This window comes from Carcharhinus amblyrhynchos, chromosome 5 (genome assembly GCF_965287045.1).
Source record: "Carcharhinus amblyrhynchos chromosome 5, sCarAmb.v2.hapA, whole genome shotgun sequence".
NCBI classification, from domain to species: Eukaryota; Metazoa; Chordata; class Chondrichthyes; order Carcharhiniformes; family Carcharhinidae; genus Carcharhinus; species Carcharhinus amblyrhynchos.
Genome location: NC_137328.1, coordinates 61,534,207 through 61,559,646, shown reverse-complemented (window position 1 = coordinate 61,559,646; position 25,440 = coordinate 61,534,207). Strand labels below are relative to the sequence as shown.

The 25,440-nt window shown below is 42.0% G+C and overlaps 1 protein-coding gene across 1 annotated transcript in view; it reads right to left on the bottom strand.

The window, feature by feature from the left end:
* LOC145343067 (protein prune homolog 2-like) overlaps positions 1-21,965 on the bottom strand; it is a 131,087-nt gene extending 109,122 nt beyond the window's left edge. The window contains exons 1-2 of the mRNA XM_080188889.1: positions 21,906-21,965; positions 20,157-20,273 (exon numbers count right to left, since the gene is read on the bottom strand). Of these exons, the coding sequence (XP_080045015.1) occupies positions 20,157-20,227 (71 nt within the window). The 5' untranslated portion in view covers positions 20,228-20,273; positions 21,906-21,965. The remainder of the gene's footprint in view (positions 1-20,156; positions 20,274-21,905) is intronic.
* Between the last annotated feature and the right edge of the window lie 3,475 nt (positions 21,966-25,440).

The window sequence follows — 25,440 nt, the reverse complement described above, 5'->3', positions numbered from 1 at the left end:
TGACTGAAGACTGGCATCTGTGATGCTGGGGACCTCAAGAGGACGCCAAAATGGATCATTTACCCCACACTTCTGGCTGAAGATTGTTGCAAATACTCCAACCTCATCTTTCACACTGGTATTGCCATCCTTGATGATTAAAGATGGATACATTTGTGAATCTTCCTCTTCCAGTTAATTATTTAATTGTCCACCAACATTCATTATTGGTGTAAAAGGACTGCAGAGCTTAGATCTGATCTATTGATTGTGAGATTACTCAGCCCAGTTTATGCTGTTTGGCATACAAGTAGTCCTGACTTAGCCCTAATTTCACCAGTTTGGCACCTCATTTTTAGGTGCTGCTTCTGGCATGCCTTCCTGCACTCTTCATTGAATCTGGATTGTTACATCGGGTTCATCTTTTAATATGCATTGATGCAATCCAGCGAAACTGTAGGTTTCATCCTCTCTAAGTTTGATTAGTTTATCAGTTGCCTTGCCTTTTTAAATTTTACACTGGGTTCTTTTGCAGGACCACAAATCTGGCCCCGTGTCTCCCTGGTAAATGCAAAGAATACATACTTTCAAAAGCTATTTCATAAATGCCACACATCAGGCTTATTAGCAAAATTGGATATAAAATAGGTTAAAAGACTAGCAAGCAGCAAATTCTGGCAAATGATTGTTTTTCAGACTGGAGGGAAATTTAAGGTTTTAAAGTTTATCTATTAGCGTCACAAGTAGGCTTACATTAACACTATAATGAAGTTACTTTGAAAATCCCCTTGTCGCCAAACTCTGCTGCCTGTTTGGGTACACTGAGGGAAATTTAGCATGGCCAATGCACCTAACCAAGACATCTGTCAGGGCTATGAGAGGAAACCGGAGAACCCAGAAGAAACCCACGCAGACATGGGGAGAACTGCAAACTCTGCACAAACAGTGGCCCAAGCCGGGAATTGAACTCGGGTCCCTGGTGCTGTGAGGCAGCAGCGCTAACCACTGTGCCATTGTGCTGCCCTGGCATTGGTATACACTGGTATTCCACAGGAGTCTTTGTTCTTTTTGGTAGATATTAATGACATCCACTTCGGGATGGGAATACAACACTCCTGGTGGTGTGCACAGGACCTGTGTGCAACCACACAATGAGGATGCTTTTCAGGGTGAAACCTGGCATAAACTGTGAATGTTACAGCTACAGGGGGGCTATAAAAGAGCCTTCTGCTCAAACAGGGACACTCTGCATCACAACCAGTACTTTCTTGCCCAGCTCTACTGCCACTAACATTAGAAATTTCACTTATGAATATTTTGCATTACATTGATTTCATTTTATTCACATGTGCATCATCACTATTTGTTGAAACTATGTCAGTCAGAGCCTATATGTATTGGTACATTTCATGGTTGGTTCACATAGATAGTTCTTTTTAGATAGTGTCTCGGGGTCGAGGATGACTTGTTTTCACGCTAAAAATTAGTTCTCAGGTCCTACAGTCTCTGTCACAGGTAAGGCATTTATTTGGAGGAGCAGGTCGATGGGATGCCCAGGTTGTCACACATTGATAGTTACATAAGAGTTGGGGACATTTCCTTTGTTGTGGAAGACACAATATTGTGTTTCCCTGTTTGTTCTTTATTGATCATTCATCTTAACATCCAGTGTTGTACTCAGTGCCCTGTTGGGCATGGCTGAACTTGCAAGCTCGCTGGACCTCCTTTCTATGCATTGTAAAGGACATTGGCAGCTATCATTCTCAGCAGGGACAATTCAAATGTTGTGGGTGAACTCAAAAGCCTTTAAGGATTCTGCCAGCTGACACACTGAGATGGACCCACATTTGAACAGTACTAACCCTGCCCTTAATGCCTCTCACATTCTTACCTTGAATGATTGTCCCAGCAACCACTCCCCTACTAACACTCAGGGTGCCAGGCCTTTCCTACTTCAGTACACTATACCCTCAACCCCACTGTTTGTTCTCCCTTAGATCCCTTGTCCACTCCTCCGTGCACCCAAACTTTGAACCCCTACCCCTTCACCTCTAACTCACTCTTGCCAATCTCGAGCTTCCAATCAAGCTGCTGTTCTCTTGCTCCCCTCCTTTGTGACACAGAATTCAACAAGGAATAGCACTGACCTCAGACACAATTGTGCAAAGCCAACTGGTGCACACCATCTTTGAACAAAGGTGAACTGGGTGTCACAGGATTTCCATGTGCTACTAACTTCACATTGAAGGTTCAATGTGAATTTTAAGTATTTTTAAGCTAAGGCGTATTCATGGTTCACAAATGTATTAAAAACCCAAAGCTACCACAGGATGGCGCAAGACCCAACATACTGTAAACACGTCATTGACATTATGTTCACATCTCAACATGCAGTTAGGAAATCAAAATTTTGTATCCCGCATAATTCAATCACCCTGCATGTCAGATGCACTCTGCATGCAGGCTGCATAAAATTCGTCCCCTTCCAACATAATTGCCAACATAGATCTGAAATTTAGAATTAAAAGATCAGGGATTTTCTTCGGGGGAGAGCAATGCCATTCTCTTAGCTGCAGAACAAAACTGGATTGATGATTGTGGTAACCTTTATTGCTGGTCCAACACTTCACACTCCAGTGCTTCCCTGACAGTTAAAATATTGTCCATAGTGAACAGCCAATGAACCGTGAAATTTGATGTGCAAGCATATGCTGTACTCTTTCAACTCAACATTTACAACTCCTGCACTGTGTTTTTGAAAATGGCTGAGGTGGCATTAATTTGTGTACTAATTGAAACACTGCTGGAACAAATTAATTTTATTTAAGTAATTTTCTTTTTCTTGTCATTTTGCCTCTATTATAACCTAATACCACCTGCATCCAGAGTACAAACGAAATACAGTGGACTTTTAGGCTATCCCCTTGCCAAAAGGCACTGGGTTCTACAGTTGGGAGCCGATTGAGGATCTGAGCCACATTTTTGGGATAAACATCTGACCATCATACTTGAGGTTAGTTTGTGTAGTATCTCCCAATCCTTAGCGCGCATCAACCACCAGCACAAAATTGTCTTTTAATTGTCAAGCTTATTCAGAAAGGCAATAGGGGTCTGAGAAATGAAAAATGTCATGATGCTGTGCCACTGTGAGGAAATTTTCTGGTTGGGGCAGGACACAGAGAACAAGCGGCATGGCGGCACAATGGGTCGCACTGCTGTCTCACAGCACCAGGGACCCAGGTTCGACTCCTGGCTTGGATCACAGTCTGTGTGGAGTTTGCACGTTCTCCCCACGTTTGCGTAGGGTTCTTCTGGGTGCTCTGATTTCCTCCCACAGTCCAAAAGGTGTGCTGGTTAGGTGCATTGACCATGCTAAATTCTCCCTCAGTGCATCCTAACAGCCGAGGAATGTGGCAACTAGGGGATTTTCACAGTAACTTCATTGCAGTGTTAATGTAAGCCTATTTGTGACTGATAAATAAATTTTAAGCGGCTTCACTTTATCTGCATTATTTAAAGGTGTTTGATTCTGGATGCCTGAAATGTCTTGAATTTGTTAAATTTGTTTAAATGAAACAGAATACTTGCGTTAAGACATGCACAAAATGTATTGCTATGATTTATATTTTCAAATAAGCTCGTCTGATCAACATGCCCAGTTAAACATTTTTCACTATAGCTAACAAATGGTGCCCTCTAGTGACAATACAAAATACTGGTGTGCAATGAAGTGTTGCAATGGATTTATAAAGTGTTTAATGCAGTTATTCATCATCAGAAAGTCTTTTTCAGTAATCAGATCAGCATTAGTAATCAGAAGTAGTGCTTTTAGTGACTTAATTCTGCAGTGGTGACAATGATAAAAATAGTTTGTGGTAAGTTCTCCATTCCTTTTGTGTTTCTTAGTAATAGGGGAATCACAGACATTTTTTCATCCAAGATTCTACAGCGGAGATGGTTCATTTCACCTTTCCCTCCAACTTCCCTCTCCCTGCCAGAATAAAGTTAATTCACTTGCCCACGAAAGCTATGACTACAGCACTACACTCTCTCTTCAGTGGTCGTTGAAATCTACGAAGAACATAAGAACATAAGAAATAGGAGCAGGAGTAGGCCATCTAGCCCTTCGAGCCTGCCCCGCCATTCAATAAGATCATGGCTGATCTGTCGTGGTTCAGTTCCACTTTCCCGCCCTCTCCCCATAACCCTTAATCCCCTCTCTTATCAAGAACCCATCAACCCGCTTCTTAAAAATATTTAGCGAGGCAGCCTCCACCACTTCAACGGGCAGAGAATTCCAGAGATTCACCACCCTTTGAGTGAAGAAGTTCCTCCTCAACTCCGTTCTAAACCGCCTCCCCCTTATCTTGAGGCTGTGCCCCCTAGTCCTACTGTCTTTTTTGAGCGGGAAGAGTCTCTCCACCTCTATCCTATCCATCCCATTCATCATCTTATACGTCTCAATGAGATCTCCCCTCATTCTTCTAAACTCTAACGAGTACAAGCCTAGTTTATTCAGCCTCTCCTCATAGCTCAATCCCCTCAACTCCGGTATCAGCCTAGTAAACCTCCTCTGCACTCCCTCCAGGGCCAAAGCCCTTAAAAGCATCAAAAAAATTAACAAGCGTGTGATGCCACAGAGTGGAAGGACACTATTTCAATTCCCTCATCTACTGATTTTTCAACTGGAATGCATTGTTGTGTGAGTCATAGAAATGGACAGCACAGATGGAGGCCATTTGGCCCACAATACCTGTACCAGCCGACAAGGAGCTTTCCAGCGTAATCCCATATTCACAGCCTCGAGGGGGGGTGCAGTTTAGATTGGAGTTGAGGAGGAACTTCTTCACTCAAAGGGTGGTGAATCTCTGGAATTCTCTGCCCGTTGAAGTGGTGGAGGCTACCTCGCTAAATATATTTAAGTCACGGGTAGATAGGTTTTTGACAGACAGGGGAATTAAGGGTTGTGGGAAGAAAGCGGGAAAGTGGAACTGATCCACTTCAGATCAGCCATGATCTTATTGAATGGCGGGGCAGGCTCGAAGGGCTAGATGGCCTACTCCTGCTCCTATTTCTTATGTTCTTATATTCCAGCTCCTGCTCCATAGCTCCTGCATTTCAAGCACATGGCCAAGAACTTTTAAAATATTGAGGGTTTCTGCATCTCCCACTCTTGCAGATTCCCACCATCATCTAGGTGAAAAGCATTCCCCTAGAATCCCCTCCAAACCTCCTATATCTTATCCTAAGTTTATTTCCAATGTTTGTGTGTTACTCAAACAAGGGGAATAGGGTTTTTTTATGCAAACTATCTTGATCCCTCTTAATTTTATGCACTTCAGTCAGGTCTTCCATCAGCTTCATCTGTTCCAAAGAAAACAAAAGGTGTCTTGCACCTCAGCAAGACATCCTCTCTATTCAAGTGAAGGCAAGTGCCCAGCAGAGGGTAGCAGAATGGCGATGCTGATTGGCTGTGGTGGGGAAGATTTGCATCGGCGCAGTCACTGCTTCCAGACAGTGATTTGTGGAGGAACTGTTGTCAAGAGACAGTTAAACACAACTTCATTTTTTCCCTCCCTACCTCATCCTCTAACTTGGCCTTTTGGCTAAGTTCAAGTGTAGTACTGACATGCTGTACTTGGTTGAAGTCATTAGGTTACATTTTAGCTTCATTTGAAGCAATTTTTCAAAGCGGCATCCCAGCCTTTTCGCTAAGATGCAAATAAGATCAAACCTTGGAGGAGGTGCAATGCCTACTCCAATCAGCTTGGATCATGTAGGTCAAGCCCAAGACAGGACAGCCCTGTCTTGTCAGCTTGGATTGGAAATGTCTCTCTTGTTGAGACTCTGAAGTGGACTTGATTTTATTGAACTGGATTTTAAAAAGAAGGCACTGTGAGGACCACAAGAAAGGGAAAGGTGAATTGAGATTTTTCCATCCTTTTAACTGTAAAAGGGCAGTATGGCAGTTAGGGCAGTGGTATGCTCCTCTTACCAGATGTGGGAAATTAAGGAGCAATGTTGATTAGGGAGAACATCACAGCAGTACCAAGAGGGGATATATCTGAGGGTTCACCTACTGAGTCTATACTGAAAAGTAAGGAGGAGGAGATCACTTTGATAGGGTTGTACTATGGGCCCCAAAATAGTCAGTGGGAAATTGAGGACCAAATATGTAAGAAGATGCAGATAGCTCCAAGGAAAATAGAATGGTAATAGTAGGAGACTTTAACTTTTCCAACATTGACTGGGACACCCATAGTACTAGGGGCTTGGAAGAAGAGAAATCTTTTGTGCGTATTCAGGAGGAATTTCTCATTCAGTATGTGTATGGCCCAACTAAAAAGGGGCAAAACTTGACCTCCTCTTGGGAAATAAGGAAAGGCAGGTGACAGAAGTGTTAGTGAAGGATCACTTTGGGACCAGTGACCATAATTCCATTTGTTTTAAGATAGCTATGGACAATGATAGATCTGACCCAAAAGTTAAAATTCTAAATTGGGACAAGACCAATTTTGATGGTATTAGATAGGAACTTTCAAAAGCTGAATGGCAGGCAAAGGGATGTCTGCTAAGTGAGAGGCTTCCAAAACCAGGGTTCAGGGTAAGCACATTCCTTTTAGAATGAAGGGGAAGGCTGGTAAAATTAGGGAACCCTGGATGACTTGGGATATTGGGGCATTGGTCAAGAAAAAGCAGACAGCATGTAAAGGCAGCTGGGATCAAGTGGATCTCTTGAAGAGCATAAAGGGTGTCGGAGCAGAATTAAAAGAAAAATTAGGAGGGCAAAAAGGGGATACAAGATTGCTTTGGCAGATAAGACAAAAGAGAATCCAATGAGCTCCTACAAAAGCATAAGGGTAAAAAGAGTAACTTGGGAGAGAGTGGGGCCACTTAAGGATCAATAAAGTCATCTATGTGTGGATCCACAAGAGATGGGTGAGATCCTAATTGAATATTTCTCATCAGTATTTACTGTTGAGAAAGGCATGGATGTTAGGGAACTTGGGGAAATAAATAGTGATGTCTTGAGGAGTGTATATATTACAGAGAAGGAGGTACTGGAATTCTTAAAGGGCATCAAGGTAGATAAATCTCTGGGATCTGATGAAGTGTATCCCAGGACGTTGTGGGAGGCTAGGGAAGAAATTGTGGGTTGCCTAGCAGAGATAATTGAATCATCAACAGCCACAGGTGAGGTGCCTGAAGTTTGGAGGGTAGCCTTTGTTTAAGAAGGTCCGCAGGAAAAAGCCTGAGAAATAAAGGCCAGTAAGCCTAATGTGTTGTGGGTAAGTTAGACATGCTGAGACATAGGATCTACAGGCATTTAGAGAGGCAAGGACTGATTAGGGACAGTTAGCATGGCATTGTGAGTGGAAAATCATGTCTCATGAATTTGAGTTTTTTGAAGGGGCAGCCAAGAGGTTAGATAAGGGCAGTGCAGGCGATGTTGTCTATGTGGACTTTAGCAAAGCATTTAACAATATTCCGCATGGTAGGTTGTTGCATAACGTTAAATTCATGTGATCCAGAGTGAGGTAGCCAACTGGATACAAAATTAGCTTGACGACAGAAGACACAGCTTGGTTGTTGGGGGTTGTTTTTCAAACTGGAGGCCTGTGACTAGCAGTGTGCTTCAAGGATCGGTACTGGGTCCGCTGTTATTTGTCATTTACATTACTGATTTAGATGAGAATTTAGAAGGTATAGTTAGTAAGTTTGCAGATCACACCAAGATTGGTGGCATAGTGGACAATGAAGAAGGTTATCTAGGATTGCAAAGGGATCTTGATCAATTGGGCCAGTGGGCTGATGAATAGAAGAAGGCGTTTAATTTTAGATAATTGTGAGTGATGCATTTTGATAGATCAAACCAGGGCAGGACATACTCAGTTATTGGTAGGGCACTGGGGAGAGTTATAGAACAAACAGATCTGGGGGTACGGTTCACTGTTCTTTGAAAATGGAGTCACAGGTGGACAGGATGGTGAAGAAGGCATTCAGCATGCTTGGTTTCATTGGTCAGAACATTGAATATTTCGAATAGTGTACAGTTCTGGTCTATCCTTTTATATAAAGGATATTATTAAACTAGAAAGAGTGCAGAAAAGATTTACTAGAATGCTATTGGGACTTGATGGAAAGGCCAGAAAGATTGGGATTTTTTTCCTGGAGCGTAGGAGGCTTAGGGGTGATCTTGTAGAGGTCTACAAAGTAACGAGGGGCATGGATAAGGTAGATAGTCAACATCTTTTCCCAAAGATAGGGGAGCCTAAAACTAGACAGCATTGATTTAAGATGAGAGGGGAGATATACAAAAGGGTCCAAAGGGGAAGTCTTTTCACACAGAGGATGGTGAGTGTCTGGGACGAGCTGCCAGTGGTAGTCATAGAGGCAAGTAGAATTTTGTCTTTTAAAAAGCATTTAGACAGTTACATGGGTAAGATGAGTATAGAGGGGTATGGCCAAACGCAGGCAATAGGGAAAATGGTAAAAACTGGGAAAATGGTAAAAACTGGGTGACATGGACAAGTTGGGCCAAAGGGCCTGTTTCCATACTGTAAACCTCTAGGAATCTAATCCTAGCCTATGCCATCTTTCCTCATAAATAAAATTCTCCAGTCCAGGAAAAATCGTACAAATCTTCCAGTATTTTATATAGTTCCAGCATAACAACCCTACTCTAATATTCTATGCCTAAGCTAATAAAGATAAGCTTATTGTATGCCCTTTTGACCACTTTATTTATCCAAGTTGCCACCTTCAGGGATCTGTGAACATGTGCACTATGGCCCTTCTGTCCTCTACACCTCTCTGTATCCTACCATTTATTGTGATGTGAAGGTGCTGGTGTTGGACTGGGTGGACAAGATGAGAGGTTACAAGATACCAGGTTATAGTCCAACAGGTTTATCTGAAATCAAAAACTTTTGGAGCGCTACTCCTTCATCTGACAAAGGAACAATGCTCTGAAAGCTTGTGATTTCAAATAAATCTGTTGCACTATAACCTGGTATCATGTGATCTCTCACCTCGTCTATTCCTTGAATGCATTACTACACACTTCTTCGGCTCAAACTCCATTTGTCACTGTTCCACCGACCTGACTAGTTCATTGGTGTCTTCCTGCTTTCTTCATCAACTATGCAGCCAATTTTTATATCATCCTCAAATCTTCTTAATAATATTCCCTAAGTACAAGTCATTGCTATATACCACAAAAAGCTTGGGATTTAACACTGAGCCCCTGTAAAAGTTGACTGAAAACAATCTTCCAGTCACAAAAGGCACCCATCAACCATTATCTTTTGTCTCTGGCCTCTAGAACCAATCTTATCGTTTGCTGACTGCAGTTGAGCTAAAACATCTAATTTTGGATGTTTTCACTGTGAAAAATGTTACTATTGAAGTTAACAGCACAGAATAAATCTATTCAATTCATCTTGTCTGCGCTGGCCCTTTGCTAGAGTGATCCCAATAGCCCCATAGCCTTGATTTGATTTTGATTTGATTTGATTTATTATTGTTACATGTATTAGTATACAATGAAAAATACTGTTCCTTGCATTCTATACAGAGAAAGCGTACTGTTCATAGAGAAGGAAAGGAGACAGTGAAGAATGTAGTGTTACAGTCACAGCAGGGTATAGAGAAAGATCAACTTAGTGCGAGGTAAGTCTATTTTAAAGTCTGATGGCAGTAGGGAAGAAGCTGTTCTTGAGTCGGTTGGTACGTGACCTCAGACTTCTGCATCTTTTTCCTGACAGAGGAAGTGGAAGAGAATATGTTGGGGTGCGTGGAGTCCTCAATTATGCTGGCTGCTTTTCCGAGGTAGCCGGAAGCGTAAACATTATCTCCTCCTGATCATGTGTCTTCCTCTGCTGCAAGTGTGTAATGTAATTTCTATAAAAAAACTGCACAAAATATACTAACTGAAGGGGTATTGCCAAAAGCAACTTTTTCCTTCCTATTAAGTATTTAAATTCATCCAGAGTGGAATCTGCACCAGCGTGCCTTTCAATACATTTGCATCAAAACTTTGTCCATAGCATTTCACCGCGCTAACACATTCTCCATTTCTCACTGAATTAGATTAACCACGTTGGTAGTAAACAGCATTAGCAGACTCGATACTGCCTCCACTCTTTCACCAATGATGAGTCATGAATGTATGGTATCATGACAACATAGGAAGTGAGTATGGGGGGGTGGGGTGCCATAAAATGCACAAACACTGCTAACCACAGAATAAGTATATTTCTACTATGATACAAAGAAAACATGATCAAGATGTACAGTTCTTTATTTTTCCATCGATTCTGGTTTAAAAACATTAGATATATCTGAAATTAGTGTGGGCAATATCTGCCAACCCCTAGTCAGCAAAAACCCTCCAACAATCCCCACACCCCAATTGTCAATCTTATATCTAAATTGTTTTAAATAAGATTAGTACTTGTTTTTCCCTGTATTTTGAGAGATTGAGAATAATTACATTTATGCTTGAGCTTTTAAGACTGTTATAGTGGCTGCGGGGAATTATCCAACATATACAAATGTTAGGAACTTTGAACATTCCATTAATCATCTTAAAGAAGCTGCAAATTCATCAAGATTTATGAAGGTGCTGCATTTGCAAGCTATGTGGATAATTAAATAGTGGGTGACAAGCAAGTGTCTAGACTGCATTGTGAGTAAAGATACATTTAAGGATAAAGTAGATAAGCAGATGACAAAGCAAAGAACAGAAGGATAAGCTGATAGGATCTGACGAATAGACAATGATTGGATGAAGTAGAATGGGAGAAAGCTTGCTTGGGGAATAAAATGCCAGCATTGAATGTTTAGGCTGAATGGCCTATTTTTACTCTTAAATGGGTGGGTTTTTACTGGGTTAAAGTCAGACCGATTTGGTACAGGTAATACATGAGATATAGGGCCCAATTGTATCGAAAACATGGTAAGGTCGGGTGTGAGGCCATTAACACAATCCGTGCCCGCATCCACACCGTTGCCCGTTTTACCAAGGAATGGCTGTGATCCTATTCATGCCCTAAATGGGTGCAACAGTAATTTAAATGCATTTGCATGCATTTAAATTGAATTAATGGGCTGCCCATCCAACATTATCAGCATTTCCCTCTTTACCCGTGTGTTCACACATCCAGATATGGCGCGAAACAGACATGCTCGGCAAAGGTCTGTTTCGGGTGCTCCAGCTGCTGAAGGGGTAAGTCCAGTGCTTCCAACGGCTCTCTGACTCAGATCAATGGTAGAGGGAAGAGGGAGGGGGGGTCAGATCATTCTCTGGTGGGTGGGAGGAGGGGGCAGGTGAAGGGAGACCCAATCATTTTCTGGTTGGGGCGGGGGGGGGGGGGGGGGGGGTGCGGGGAGGTGGGTCAGATGTATCTCTGGTGGACGGGGGTGAGGGATGCCCGACCATTCTCGGGGAGGGGGGTTGGGGGGGTTTGAGGGAGGCCCGATCATTCTCTGGGGGTGGGGGAGGGGGAAGGGGAAGTAGGCCTGACCATTCTCTGGAGGAGGGGTGGGGAGGAGAGTTAATTCTATCCCATCACATTTCTAATTCTGATCATTCCTGTTATAAATGCTACCTAGATCATATTTCACTTGCCACGAATATTGTTTTTTCCCCAAGTTCAGAAGAAGTAGAAGTTATTTTATTGCCATTTCCCAAATTATCTTCTAAACTTGGAAATGCAACTCTTAGAAGTCGCTGCAAGTTGGCTGTTGCTAAACACAATCGCAAAGGTTATTTGTACCCGTATCTATGTTTCATTATACAACTTCAATAAAGGCCTAGATATGTACCTCAGTGGATTTTGCAAGTACAGGCAGCAGAGAGAAGGAATTCCACAGCTATAATAGTGCACGTGCACTTGATTAGTGAAATTGTCAAAGTGCTTGGCTATGAGTGTGTGAAATATACTTGGGGGATGGGGGCGGGGGTGGGAAGGCCAGAAGGATCTCTGGTGGGAGGGTGGGTGGGCCGGGCAGAGGTGCCATTCTGCTGGTGATTAGTGGGGGAGGAAGGGGGCAGAGGGTCTCGATTGGTCTGGGTAGTGGGGGGGGTGGGTGGATAAGGGGGACAATTATGTTGTAGGATGGGGGTGATGTCTGTTGGGGCCATCACTCCCACTTTTCGCTCCCAGGTTGCTTTATCCACTTTTTGCGGCCCAGGAGCGATATGAAAGCTGTGCAATTTTCAATTTATTTCCACCGCGCATGTGCAGTTCAGAGCTCCGATCAGACTAGTAGCATTTCAGGCGCAATAAGCCCTGCTCATAGTGCGATTCAGACTCACAATCTTTTTTTCAGGCTAAGTGCATCTGGGGGCGCCCGAGAGCAGGTTTTGAAGTCGGATTTGAATTGCGTCCAGGTTTAGCACTTAGAATGAAAATGGTAAAATCAGGCCATTGTGTTGAGCTCTCCAGCTACTGTCGTAAAACTGGGCTACTTATTCCAAAACACAGAAGGAAGTATGATAAAGCACTGCTACAATATTTCCATTTATAAAAGCACCTCCTTTAAGATTCCCCAAACTGACTCCCCAAAGCTTGTCCTGTAGATTTATGTAATACGGGTCAATAATCTCCTGATTTTTCAATAAAAATACAAGTGGAAATATTGTGAACAATAATTACCTTTTTTTTCAATTTCTAAGACCAGTCTATTTTTCCAAGCTTTTTTCTTTAAGTTAAGGGAGAGATAGCTTTGTAGGGACTCAAGTAGCTTTCTTATTGAACAAAGCCTACATCTTCCTAGCAGGTAAACTGTAACCGTGTTTTGCAGATTGCAAAGAATATATATCTGTGAGATATTAAACTCAATACAGTTCAATATCATGCAACCTCAATAGGATGATTTCCTTCATGACACAATAGGCAGTCTCCCTTATCCCCACAGTCCCACAGATGGGTTCATTGGTGGGCCAGGTGGAGAATTCGACAAGAATCCAAAAATCAATTTTATGTCAGTTTGAATTTCCCATGGGATCTTGTACTGGTATCTGCCATGACACTAAACTATAATCATTGGAGGGGTGGGTGGGTGGTGCAGAGGGTCTCGATTGGTCTGGGTGGTGGGGGGCTGGTTGGATAAGGGGGACAGTTATGTTGTACTTTGGGGGTGATGTCTGTCGGATGCAGATGAAGGCCCAAACAGAACTTCCACTCACACCCAACTCTCTGCAATGCCAGCAGTAAAATATACCTGTCCGGAACGCGTCTTGAACAACATTGCATGCTGAATGTGGGACTCACCTGAACAATGCCTGGAGCTACCTTTGGAGATTGGAATGTAGGCCGCCAGCAACCCTGGACCTTGGAACACCACAGATTGGGTAGGGGGAGCATCTTCAAGTGGATCTTCCAGTTTCAGTGCCATGGAGTAGGTCCAGTTTCCAACCCCAGAAGATCGATCTTCTTTCTTCAATGTTGCATCAGTGATGTTGGTTGCCTTTTCATTATGGCAACCAGATATGATGGCAGAATGCACACCCACATGTCTGCTCTGCCTTGGAATACAGCACTAAACTTCTAGCTGCATAATTAATGAGGCAGGGGAAGAAGATATGGCTTGGTTTCCCACCAGCCTCTGCAGCAAGAAACATTCCCTTTTCCTGGCCCTGCCACAGAACTTTGTCCCAGATAAGAGAATTCCACCCAACGTGTTTCTACAGCATTGCAGGGATGTGCAAGCTCTCTGTAGTCTAAAGATTAGGGCAACATGGGTAAGATTTGCTCATATTTGAATCAGTTTATGGAGGAATACAAGTTTTCAGATTTAAATGTCAATCTAAAAGACAGTGACAAAATTTTGCATAACTTTATTCCTGTTTGTGAACTACGTTCTAAATGACTATCATCTCTTTATATGCAGAAGGCTAAACATAGAGTTAATCAAAACTTGCTAAGCTTGGGTTGTTGTAAAATACATTAGATCTATGATTTGTCCAGTAATTACTCCAGTATGATGCCAAAAGTCTTGTGTATTACCCAATTTCTAGCCTGGAAGCCATGAAGTATATGTTTCATTTTTAACTCATGTTAGTTAGAAGTAAACACAAAATCCCTTCATAATACTCAATGGCATTAAACCCGTGGGCTCAACTTTACTCTCAACTGAGTGTTTTTGACAAGTCAGACCAATTTAGTATAGGTAATACATGAGATATAGGGTTTAACTCTCCAGCTATTGTCCTAGAGCTGATATATCTTATTCCAAAACGCTGAAGGAAATATAATTAAACATGACTGCAACAATTCCATTTAAAAAGCACTTCATTTACGATTCCCCAAACTGACTCCCCAAAGCTTTTCAACTAAGGCACAAGTCAGGAGTGTCACAGAATACTCCCCACTTGTTTGGGTGAGTGCAGCTCCAACAGCAGCCAAGAAGCTTGACACTATTCGAGGCAAAAAACCCACTTTATTAGTACTCCACCCATGACCTGAAAAATTCAGTCCCTCCACCTGTAAGAGTGTGTACAATCTATAATATGCAATATATGCAATGTATAATAGAAGACTAAGGAAATTTGGCATGTCAGCTACGACTCTCACCAGCTTTTACAGCTGCACCATAGAAGGCATTCCTTTTGGTTGTACCACAGCTTGGTATAACTCCTGCTCTGCCCAAGATCGCAAAAGGTCATGAATGTAGCCCAATCCATCACTCACACCAGCCTCCCATCCATTGACTCTGTCTACACTTCCTGCTGCCTCAGCAAAGCAGCCAGCATAAATAAGGACCCCACACACCCTGGCCATACCCTTTTCCATCTTATTCCTTCGAGAAGAAGATATAAAAGTCTGAGGTCACGTATCAACTGACTCAAGAACAGCTTCTTCTCTGCTGCTGTCAGACTTTTGAATGGACTTACCTTGCATTAAGTTGATCTTTCTCTATACCCTAGCTATGACTGCAATGCTACATTCTGCACTCTTTTGTTTCCTTCTCTACGAACAGTGTGTTTTGTTTGTACAGCGCACAAGAAGCAATAGTTTTCACTGTATGTTAATACAGGTGACAATAATAAATCAAATCAAATCAAAATCAAATGCACTGCAACAATTCACCAAGGCATCTTTGCCAGCACCTTCCAAATCTGCAACCTCTATCACCTAGAAGCACAAGGGCAGCAGATGCATGCAAACACTACCCCCATCCAAACCATGCACCATCCTAAATTGAATATTGGTGTTCCTTCACTAAATAAAAATCCTAGAACTCTCTCCCTAACAGCACACTGTGATGTGTCTACACCACATGGACTGCAGCAGTTCAAGAAGGCAGCTCACTTCCGCATTAGAACATTACAGCGCAGTACAGGCCCTTCGGCCCTCGATGTTGTGCCGACCAGTGAAACCAATCTAATGACCCTCTAACCTAAACTATTCCAATGTTATCCATATGCCTATCCACTGACCATTTGAACGCCCTTAAAGTTGGCGAGTCCACAACTGCTGCAGGCAGGGCATTCCACGCCCTTACTACCCTCTGAGTAAAGAACCTACCTCTGACATCTATCCTATAATTACCACCCCTTAATTTAAAGCTATGTCTCCTCCTGTTAGCCATCACCATTAAAGGAAAAAGGCTCTCACTGTCCACCCTATCTAATCCTCCGATCATCTTGTATGCCTCAATTAGGTCACCTCTTAACCTTCTTCTTTCTAACGAAAACAACCTCAAGTCCCTCAGCCTTTCCTCACATGACTTTCCCACCATACCAGGCAACATCCTGGTAAACCTCCTCTGCACCCTTTCCAATGCCTCCAGAAGGATCTAGATAGGCTGGGCGAATGGGCCAGGAAATGGCAAATGGAATTTAATGTTGGCAAGTGTGAGGTGGTCCACTTTGGTAGGAAGAATGGTAGGAAGGACTATTACTTACGGGGTGAAAAACTGCAGCAGGCGACGGTGCAGAGGGACCGCGGGGTCCTTGTGCATGAGTTGCAAAAACCCAGCTTGCAGGTGCAGCAGGTGGTCAGGAAGGCGAATGGGATGCTGGCCTTCATAGCGAGGGGGATTGAATATAAAAGTAGGGAGGTCTTGCTGCAGCTGTATAGGGCATTGGTGAGGCCGCAGCTGGAGTACTGTGTGCAGTTTTGGGCGCCGCACCTGCGCAAAGATATTTTGGCCTTGGAGGGAGTGCAGAGGAGGTTTACTAGGCTGATACCGGAGTTGAGGGGGTTGAGCTATGAGGAGAGGCTGAATAAACTGGGCTTGTACTCGTTAGAGTTTAGAAGAATGAGGGGAGATCTCATTGAGACGTATAAGATGATGAATGGGATGGATAGGATAGAGGTGGAGAGACTCTTCCCGCTCAAAGAAGACAGTAGGACTAGGGGGCACAGCCTCAAGATAAAAGGGGGGGCGTTTTAGAATGGAGTTGAGGAGGAACTTCTTCACGCAAAGGGTGGTGAATCTCTGGAATTCTCTGCCCGTTGAAGTGGTGGAGGCTGCCTCGCTAAATATTTTTAAGACGCGGGTTGATGGGTTTTTGATAAGAGAGGGGATTAAGGGTTATGGGGAGAGGGCGGGAAAGTGGAACTGAGCAGCGACAGATCAGCCATGATCTTATTGAATGGCGGGGCAGGCTCGAAGGGCTAGATGGCCTACTCCTGCTCCTATTTCTTATGTTCTTATGTTCTTATAATGCGGCGACCAGAACGGTACGCAATACTCCAAGTGCGGCCGCACCAGAGTTTTGTACAATTGCAACATGACCTCACGGCTCCGAAATTCAATCCCTCTACCAATAAAAGCTAACACACCGTATGCCTTCTTAACAACCTTATCAACCTGGGTGCCAACTTTCAGGGATCTATGCACATGTAGACCGAGAACTCTCTGCTCATCGACACTACCAAGAGTCCTTCCATTAGCCCTATATTCTGTACTCCTGTTACTCTTACCAAAGTGAAACACCTCACACTTTTCCGCATTAAACTCCATTTGCCACTCTCAGCCCAGCTCTGCAGCTTATCTGTGTCCCTCTGCAAACTGTAACATCCATCCTCACTGTCTACAATTCCTCCGACTTTGGTGTCGTCAGCAAATTTACTAACCCATCCTTCTAAACCCTCATCTAGGTCATTTATAAAAATGACAAACAGCAGTGGCCCCAAAACAGATCCCTGAGGTACACCACTTGTAACTGAACTCCAGGTTGAATATTTCCCATCAACCACCACCCTCTGTCTTCTATCAGCTAGCCAATGCCTGACCCAAACTGCTAAATCACCCTCAATCCCATGCATCTGCATTTTCTGCAGTAGCCTACCATGGGGAACCTTATCAAACGCTTTGCTAAAATCCATATACACCACGTCAACTGCCTTACCCTTATCCACCTCTTTGGTCACCTTTTCAAAAAACTCGATAAGGTTTGTAAGGCACGACCTACCCTTCACAAAACTGTGTTGACTATCCCTAATCAATTTATTTCTCTCTAGATGATTATAAATCCTATCCCTTATAATTCTTTCCAAAACTTTGCCCACAACAGAAGTCAGGCTCACTGGTCTATAATTCCCAGGATGGTCTCTACTCCCCTTCTTGAACAAGGGGACAACATTTGCTATCCTCCAGTCTTCCAGCACTATACCTGTAGCCAATGACGACATGAAGATCAAAGCCAAAGGCTCTGCAATCTCCTCCCTAGCCTCCCAGAGAATTCTAGGGTAAATCCCATCTGCCCCAGGGGACTTATCTATTTTCATACTCTCAAGAATTGCTAACACCTCCTCCCTATGTACCTCAATCCTGTCTAGTCTAGAAGGCTGTATCTCCTAGACTACATTGACTTTTTCCAGCGTCAAGGAAAATTAGTGATGGGCAACAAATGCTGGCCTGGCTGGTGACACCCACATTCCATGAAAACAAATTGAATTATTTTTAATTTTGTACTCCATTCTAAAAGTTACAAAGCCAATGCACAGAGCGGAGTGGGCAATCCTGAATCCATCTCCTTGCTTGCTCCAAGAAGCAAACTAAGTTTCAAACTGAATCCAATTCATGTTACATTAAAGAGAGATAAACAAGATCCTAGCTGACAAGAAAATAGATTGCATCCCATCTTGGGCTTGATCTTAGCCAAACGGCCAAGAACTAATGATTCGTAGAGATTGGGTGGCTAGAGATGGCTTCATGTAAAGATAAAAGTCCAAGTGAAACACCATTGAGTTTACTTAACGTGATTTCACGTGGGATCTATAATATCAGGAAACAGCAAGATAACTCAACTGAGCCCACAAGTATGGACTTATTTTTCCAAACTTTCAGTGTGGCTCCCATCCCATCAATTCATCAAAATCACTATGGGGGTAGGTGACATCACCGGCTCTACGGAGTTGAAGTGGTAAGCACAATTCTGAATGCTGACAATAATCATCTATAAATTTAAATGTGTTTGTATAATTTGTGATCTCAAATCACAGTGTGAAAATACATTTTCAGGGACTCAGTGAGTCATTGCTCAATCAAACTATATCTGGGGTGAAATATTGTGTGAATTCAATTAGTTTACACCTGTAGTGTAGATTACAGGGAGTTAAGTAAGTTTTGTTATTTATCATTGCCCGTTACTAACAATATTTGGGTGGAGTTTTTCCTGCCATTGGCCAAAAATGGGATCTTCTGATCCCGCCATTGACAACAGGGCTTCCCATTGAATGTACTCCCGCTGCCAGGAAACCTGTGGTAGGTCGATAGGACTGGAAAATCCCTCCAGCGTGAAGCAAATTAGTAGCCAGAAAGTTCTGGTCTTTGTATTGAACTTTTATATTGAACAAAAGTTCAATTTAATAATTCACCCATGTTACATCTACCTCCCTGTAATCTACATTTTGTTTCTTAATTTGAAAATTAACTAATTTATATGAAAGATTATTGATCATTACAATAATTCATAGTAAACAGTAGTCTCATTCCTATCACAATATTCTGCTGAAAGGAACATTTTATGGTAACAACTGAACACAGATTGATACTATGTAGATGTCACAACAATTTAAGATGACTCAATTGACTATAATCCTAACATGAAGTTAGATTTCAAATCGTAATGTCATAATCACAGCTTTTCATCGAGTTAGAATGTTAAAAATGACAAAGGGTTAAGTGGAAGAACAAGCGTCCATTTATGTTGTGCCTTTCATGTTACTGTTATTTTGTCAGCAAGTTTCCACAGATCTCACTGAAATAAATAGCTAGTTAATCTGTTTTTGGAAATGTTAATTGGGCGATAACATTTGGCCCTAGCACTGAAAAATTTCCCTTCTCTTTGGATGATGAGGAAGAAACTTTTTTGCCTAGCTGAACATTAAACAGGACTTCAGTTTTAATGAACGACAGCACACTGACAATCCTGCAGTCCCTCAGTACTGCACTGAACTGTTAGTCTGGATTAATGTTTCCCAAACAGAGTTCCATGAAACTCTGGGGTTCCGCGGGAGTCACTCAGGGATTCCGCACTACATCTAGTCGCTTAAAATTTGAAAATAAATGTCCTTCCAGTTTGTCCAACTGAAGGCAATTTTTTCACTTTGTTGCCTACTGGTTTCCAATGGGGGTACCATAAGCACAGACATGGGTCAAGGGTGGAGGAGGAAAACACTGTTAAGATGGCGGCGTGGGCTCGTTGGGCTGAAGGGCCTGTTTCCTGTGCTGTGTTGTTCTTTGTTCTTTGATAGGCACATTAGTCAGCCTATCAGCAGACAATGCACTGAAAAGCCAGCCTCTGATTGGATGAGCTGGAAATAGAGGCAAATTCAATCAACAGCAAATTCAGGGTGAAAATGAAGCAAGTGGACAGTGGAGTGAGGTAGGCCATTGCACTGCAGATGTGCCATCTACTTTGTTCCAGGAAAATGTGTCCAAAGCTACCTCTTTGTTGAAATCCTGAGTCTGAAGTGCTATCACAGTACTTTATACAAAGTACTCTCTCAGTCCTGTGAGCAAAGTTTCCAGACAGATTTCTCTACATTCACTGGTTTTGAAGCACTGAGTACAGGAATTTAAAAGAAAACCTGAGACACTCCAGCTAATTGCATATGTATCATCCTTCACAACATTTTCACAATATTATGAGAACTCAGAATAAATGACACATTATAGAAGAATTGACGAATATCATGCTTACTAAAACTGACCTTGTATATTCTTCATATAGCCTGTTTTCCTTTACTTCTGCAGGGGATCCCTGAAGGGTATCTTGTGCCATTGTCACTGAGCTTTCAGGCAAATATTCTTGCACAAAGTTCAAGGAACTGTAAAAACAAGAATGACAAAGAAAACAAAATAAACTGTAGTCTTATAAATGTTTATAAAATTGTGGAGTTTTAACTGTAAATTAACTCATTGTGAATAGTTAGGTCTCTTGTGCAAAGGGATTTGTGCCTCCATCAGAAGCCCCCTTCTGACTCGGGGGTGGGGTGAGGAACATTCCCCTTAACAGCCAGTGATTTCTGGACCTCCTTCACCCCTCCATCCTGGCAACTCCCTCTGCTTTTCCTCCCCTCCTTTTTCTCCAGTTCCCAGGATTTAGGCTCAGGAAGTTTCACGCATCGCCCCTAGTGCAGTTCCTGAAGGGACTGGAAAGCTGCTGCCCAATCTGACTGGCAGGCAGCACTTCATGGTGGGATTCTCAAGCGATAGGTGGAAATAGCTGCTTATGCCAATCAACCTCATTGGAGCGTAAAATAGCAGTGGGGGGAATGTGTTCGCCGCCAATGTTTTGGATGATGAAAGTAATTAAAACATCTTCTATCAGGTGGAAGCATTTCATACTATTATACATATCTGGTGAAGAATATCATCCTGAAGAATTTCTTCATGCTATCTTGACAAATGGCTACAATACAACTTTCTTTTACATAAGCTCATTTCACGTAGGAAAACAACCTAAGGTTAGCAGAGTTATAACACAAAAATTGACACAGGACCTAACAAATTGATATTATGACTGTTAAATAAATGCTTTGCCAAAGCAGTAAGTTTTAAGGAGACTATCAAAGGATGTTGACAGTGTAGCACAGCATTAAAACAGATTTTAAAATACCCATTTTCATCTAAAATTATTTCAGAAATTTTTCCTCAGGTTATATAATCCTATACACATGGAAAAGTAATTCTACAATTAATCTGCGAATTGTTTTTTCTCTCATATATGCATTACACATTTTAAAATTGTGGATAGCACACCATTGGATCTTAACATTGATATTTTAAATAATCCACTTGTCAGCATACAGTAACAATCGCATTAAATATAAAAAGCCAAAATCATTTTAACATTTTATTTTTATTTGTAAAATATGAACAAACATCAAGGTTTATTAACACAACTGATGATTTCTTATGGGCATGTTAGAACTGCAGGCAGGAAGTGAAAAATTATGCACTTAGCAACATTTAAGCATTCTATTTCACGAGTTACTTTTGTTTATCTTGAACCATTACAGAGGAGAGGTAGATTGAATTATAATAACCATGTGGTCTCCTCCATCAATAAAATAATATATTTTATGAAATCAACTTTCAAATGACCAATTCCTCTGTGATAATATCTTTCTTCTTTGAGTTTTCTGCCTGCTGGCAGGTTCTTGGAAATTATCTGCCGAATAGCAACAAACTGTAGCGATAGATATAGTAAGGAGGCTGGCCCCAACTGGAATGGTTCAAATCCCAAGCTGTTAGTATTAATCAGATCCATATGTGAGCAGTCTAGCCAACTTAAGTAACCACCCCCTATCTTTAATCTAATAAAGAAATGAACACAGGTATACAACCTACATAGTAGCAGATTGTTTAATGAGTCAACTGTTACTCAACCAATACTGTAGCACTCAAGCAAACTCCTGAATTTACTGTTACATTTCATTCATAACATGTATACTCACATTCTATTGAAGGCATCAGTGGGAGACTATTCATTTAGCTGGAGAGTCTGTTCAACGAATACCAACCACAAAACAGGAACTGTACACACTAATTTTACACAACTTACACAAGCTAACCACAGCTTGTTACTGCTGCAAAATAATTTTTGCAATTAGCTTCCTGCTTTCAGTTATGAACGCTTCACTAGTGATTTTGTTTTTTTGATTGAAACATATGCAATATGAAACACATTTTATTGGCTACACAAACTCTTGTAACACAACATATCTTGGCCTTTTTGTTTTATTTAAGCTAAGAAGGACAGAACATTGAACAATTAAATTTGATGTATTTATTTTTCTGGCATTATTGTTCTGCATAATGTACTTGGTTATTTTAAAAGGTGTAGCAAGTGTACAGGTAATACTTCCAACTTCCATAAAGTTCCTTATTTTGCACTGAGAATAACATAAGGTGAACAGAATTCATCCATATTGTGGTGTAAATGGGGCCCCAATTTCCAAAGTGTGCACTTGTGCAGATAAATGTGGAAATCTGGAAGCTGCGGTCTGAGTTACTCTGCTCTCCCCCAGATGACACTTTTTTTTAGCGTGTGCAGTAATCACCAAGCCAAGCAATAGTTTCTTCAGTGACTAAATGGAGAACTCTGAGCCCCCCCTCCCCCACTAAATGTTGTCAGGGAACAGCCTGGACATGACATGAATCATTGATTGAGGTGCTCCACAACTGCAGTCTGGGTTCCCTGCAAGGCCCCACTTGTGCTAATTTGCTCCACAAAGGCCTTGGCCAGTGCAGAAATGATTAAGGACTGTCCAATATTGGCATGGCAGATTGAAGCTATGCGGGCGGACCGTGGGATCTATGACGAGAAAGTGATTTTTAATGGGGGGGGGGGGTTGATTCTATTCTGTGATTTCTGTTGCCATAGGGTCTTTACTGTTATTCCTTGGCATGGTGGTCTTCGCCATACAGGCTGGCATGATGGGAGGCAAGCAGCAGGTGGATTCGTAAGGCCCTTTTGTAGTGGCAAGCTTGGGTTGATGTAGGTCTTCTCCAGGCACTTTCTTGTTGCAATCTCTGTCCTTATATGAGGAGGCAGTATGTTGTGTATTGGGAGCCAGGGGAGTTGAGTTGATCAGAGGGTACTTGAGGTAATATGCATTGTTGTGTTGAGCTGGGTATTTACAAGACTGGTATGGGATAGGCTGTACCGTACTGGTGCACACTACTCTGCAATTGAGTAGACAATATCAAGAGCTGAGCTCTATGCTGTAACAATATTTCACTGAGAGATTCGCAATTGAAACCCACGTAAGGATGTGAAATTGCAGTAGACACCCATTAGTTACCACTAAACACAAAAAAAAGTAAAGACTGGTGCATTCAAGTGTAAGTGAATTTTTAACAAGCTGCAAGTCCTAATTATTGCCAAACAATTTACATGATATACCATGTTGCATCCCTTCAGAACTTAATTAGTGTTGAAGATTTCAAAATAAAACAAAATATAACTTTTCTCTTTTTTTCCTGTCCATCTCTTTCATAGAAACTTAGAAACTAGAGGCAGGAGTGGGCCAACTGGCCCTTCGAGCCTGCTCCACCAATTCATTTTGATTATGGCTGATCATCAAATTCAATATCCTGATTCCACCCTCCCCCTCCCCTATATCCGTTGATACCATTAGCCCCAAGAACTATATCTAATTTCTTGAAATCAGACAACATTTTGGCCTCAACTATTTTCTGTGAAAATAAATTCCACACATTCGTCACCCTCTGGGTGAAGAAATTACTCCTCACCTCCGTTCTAAAAGGTTTACCCCTTATTCTCAAACTATGACCCCTGGTTCTATATTCCTCTGTCATTGGGAACATTCTTCCTGAATCTACCCTCTATAACCATGTTAGAATTTCATACGTTTCAATGAGATCCCCTCTCACTCTTCCAAACTTCAGTGACTATAATCCTAACCAATTTAGTCCCTCCTCATATGAAAGCCTTGCCATCCCAGGGATCAGCCTAGTAAACCTTTGCTGTACACCCTCCATAACAAGGGCATCCTTTCTCAGATAAGGACACCAAAACTGCACACAATACTCCAGGTTCGGCCTCCTCAATGCCCTATCCAATTGCAGCAAAATGTCCCTACCCTTTCCTCAAATCCTCTCACTATGAGGGCCAACATACTATTTGCCTACTTTACTGCCCGCTGTATCTGCGCGCTTACTTTCAGCAATTGATGCATGAGGACGCCATGGTCTCGCCGAGCATCTACCTCTCTCAATTTACACTCATTCAAGTAATATTCTGCCTTCCTATTATTACTACCAAAGAGGATAACCTCATATTTATCCACATTCTACTACATCTGCCATGCACATGGGCACACACTCAGCCTGTCCAAATCACACTGAAGCATTTCTGCATACTCCTCACAATTCACCCTCCAACACTTTGTATCATGTGCAAATTTGGAGATAATACATCCAGTTCCCTCTTCCAAATCATTAATACATAATGTAAATAGTTAGGGTCCTAGCACAGATTCCTGCAGAACCCCACTAGTCACTGATTGCCAATCAGGTAAAGACCCATTTATGCCAACTCTTTGCTTCTTATCTTTAAACCAGCTTTCTATCCATCTCAAGACATTACCTGCAATCCCATGTACTTTAACTTTACATTGTCATCTGTTATGTGGGACCTTGTCAAAAGCCTTCTGAAAGTCTAAATAAACTACCTTTATTAGTTCTCCTCGGTCAACTCTAATCAGAGAATTCCAATGTATGCATCAAGCATAATTTCTCTTTTGTCTGATTATACCATTGCCTTCAAAATACTGAGTTAGGAAATCATCGATAATGGACTTCAGCAACTTCCCCAGTTCTAACATTACGCTCACTAGTGTATAGTTTCCTGTTTTCTCTCTCCCCCTTTTTTTGAATAGTGGGCTTACATTAGCTACCCTCCAATCTGTAGAACCAGTCCAGTCCAAAGAATTTTGGAAAATAACCACCAACAAATGTACTATTTCCAGGATGACTTCCTTAAATATTCTGGAATGAAAATTATCAGGACCTGGAAACTTATCCACCTTCAATTCCATCAATTTCCCCAAAACCATTTCTCTACTTACATCTCTCTCTCTCTTTTCCCTCCTCATTATTTTGCTTTATAAACATGATTTAAATTTAATTTTTATTTCCTCATTCACACTATGTATCACAGATCCTTCAATTTGATTAATTATAGAGTCTCACTGTTGTTTCTATTGCTGAACTGTACCACGGACTCCCTGTCGAAGTCTAATGTTGGATCAAATGTCCAATGACGTGGCTCAGGCCGTATTTTCGCTCAAGACAAAAGAGAGGCAGGATGGCACAGAAATGGCAGCTAGAAGTACCATCTCTGTTTCCAGCGCCGGCTGTTTTGTGCATTGCTGGAAAGGGCACTGGTGGCAAATCAGACCTGTACCCAGCAAGACATTAATTAAGTTCACTGAAGTTGCATCACAAGACCCCAAGGTAGACACT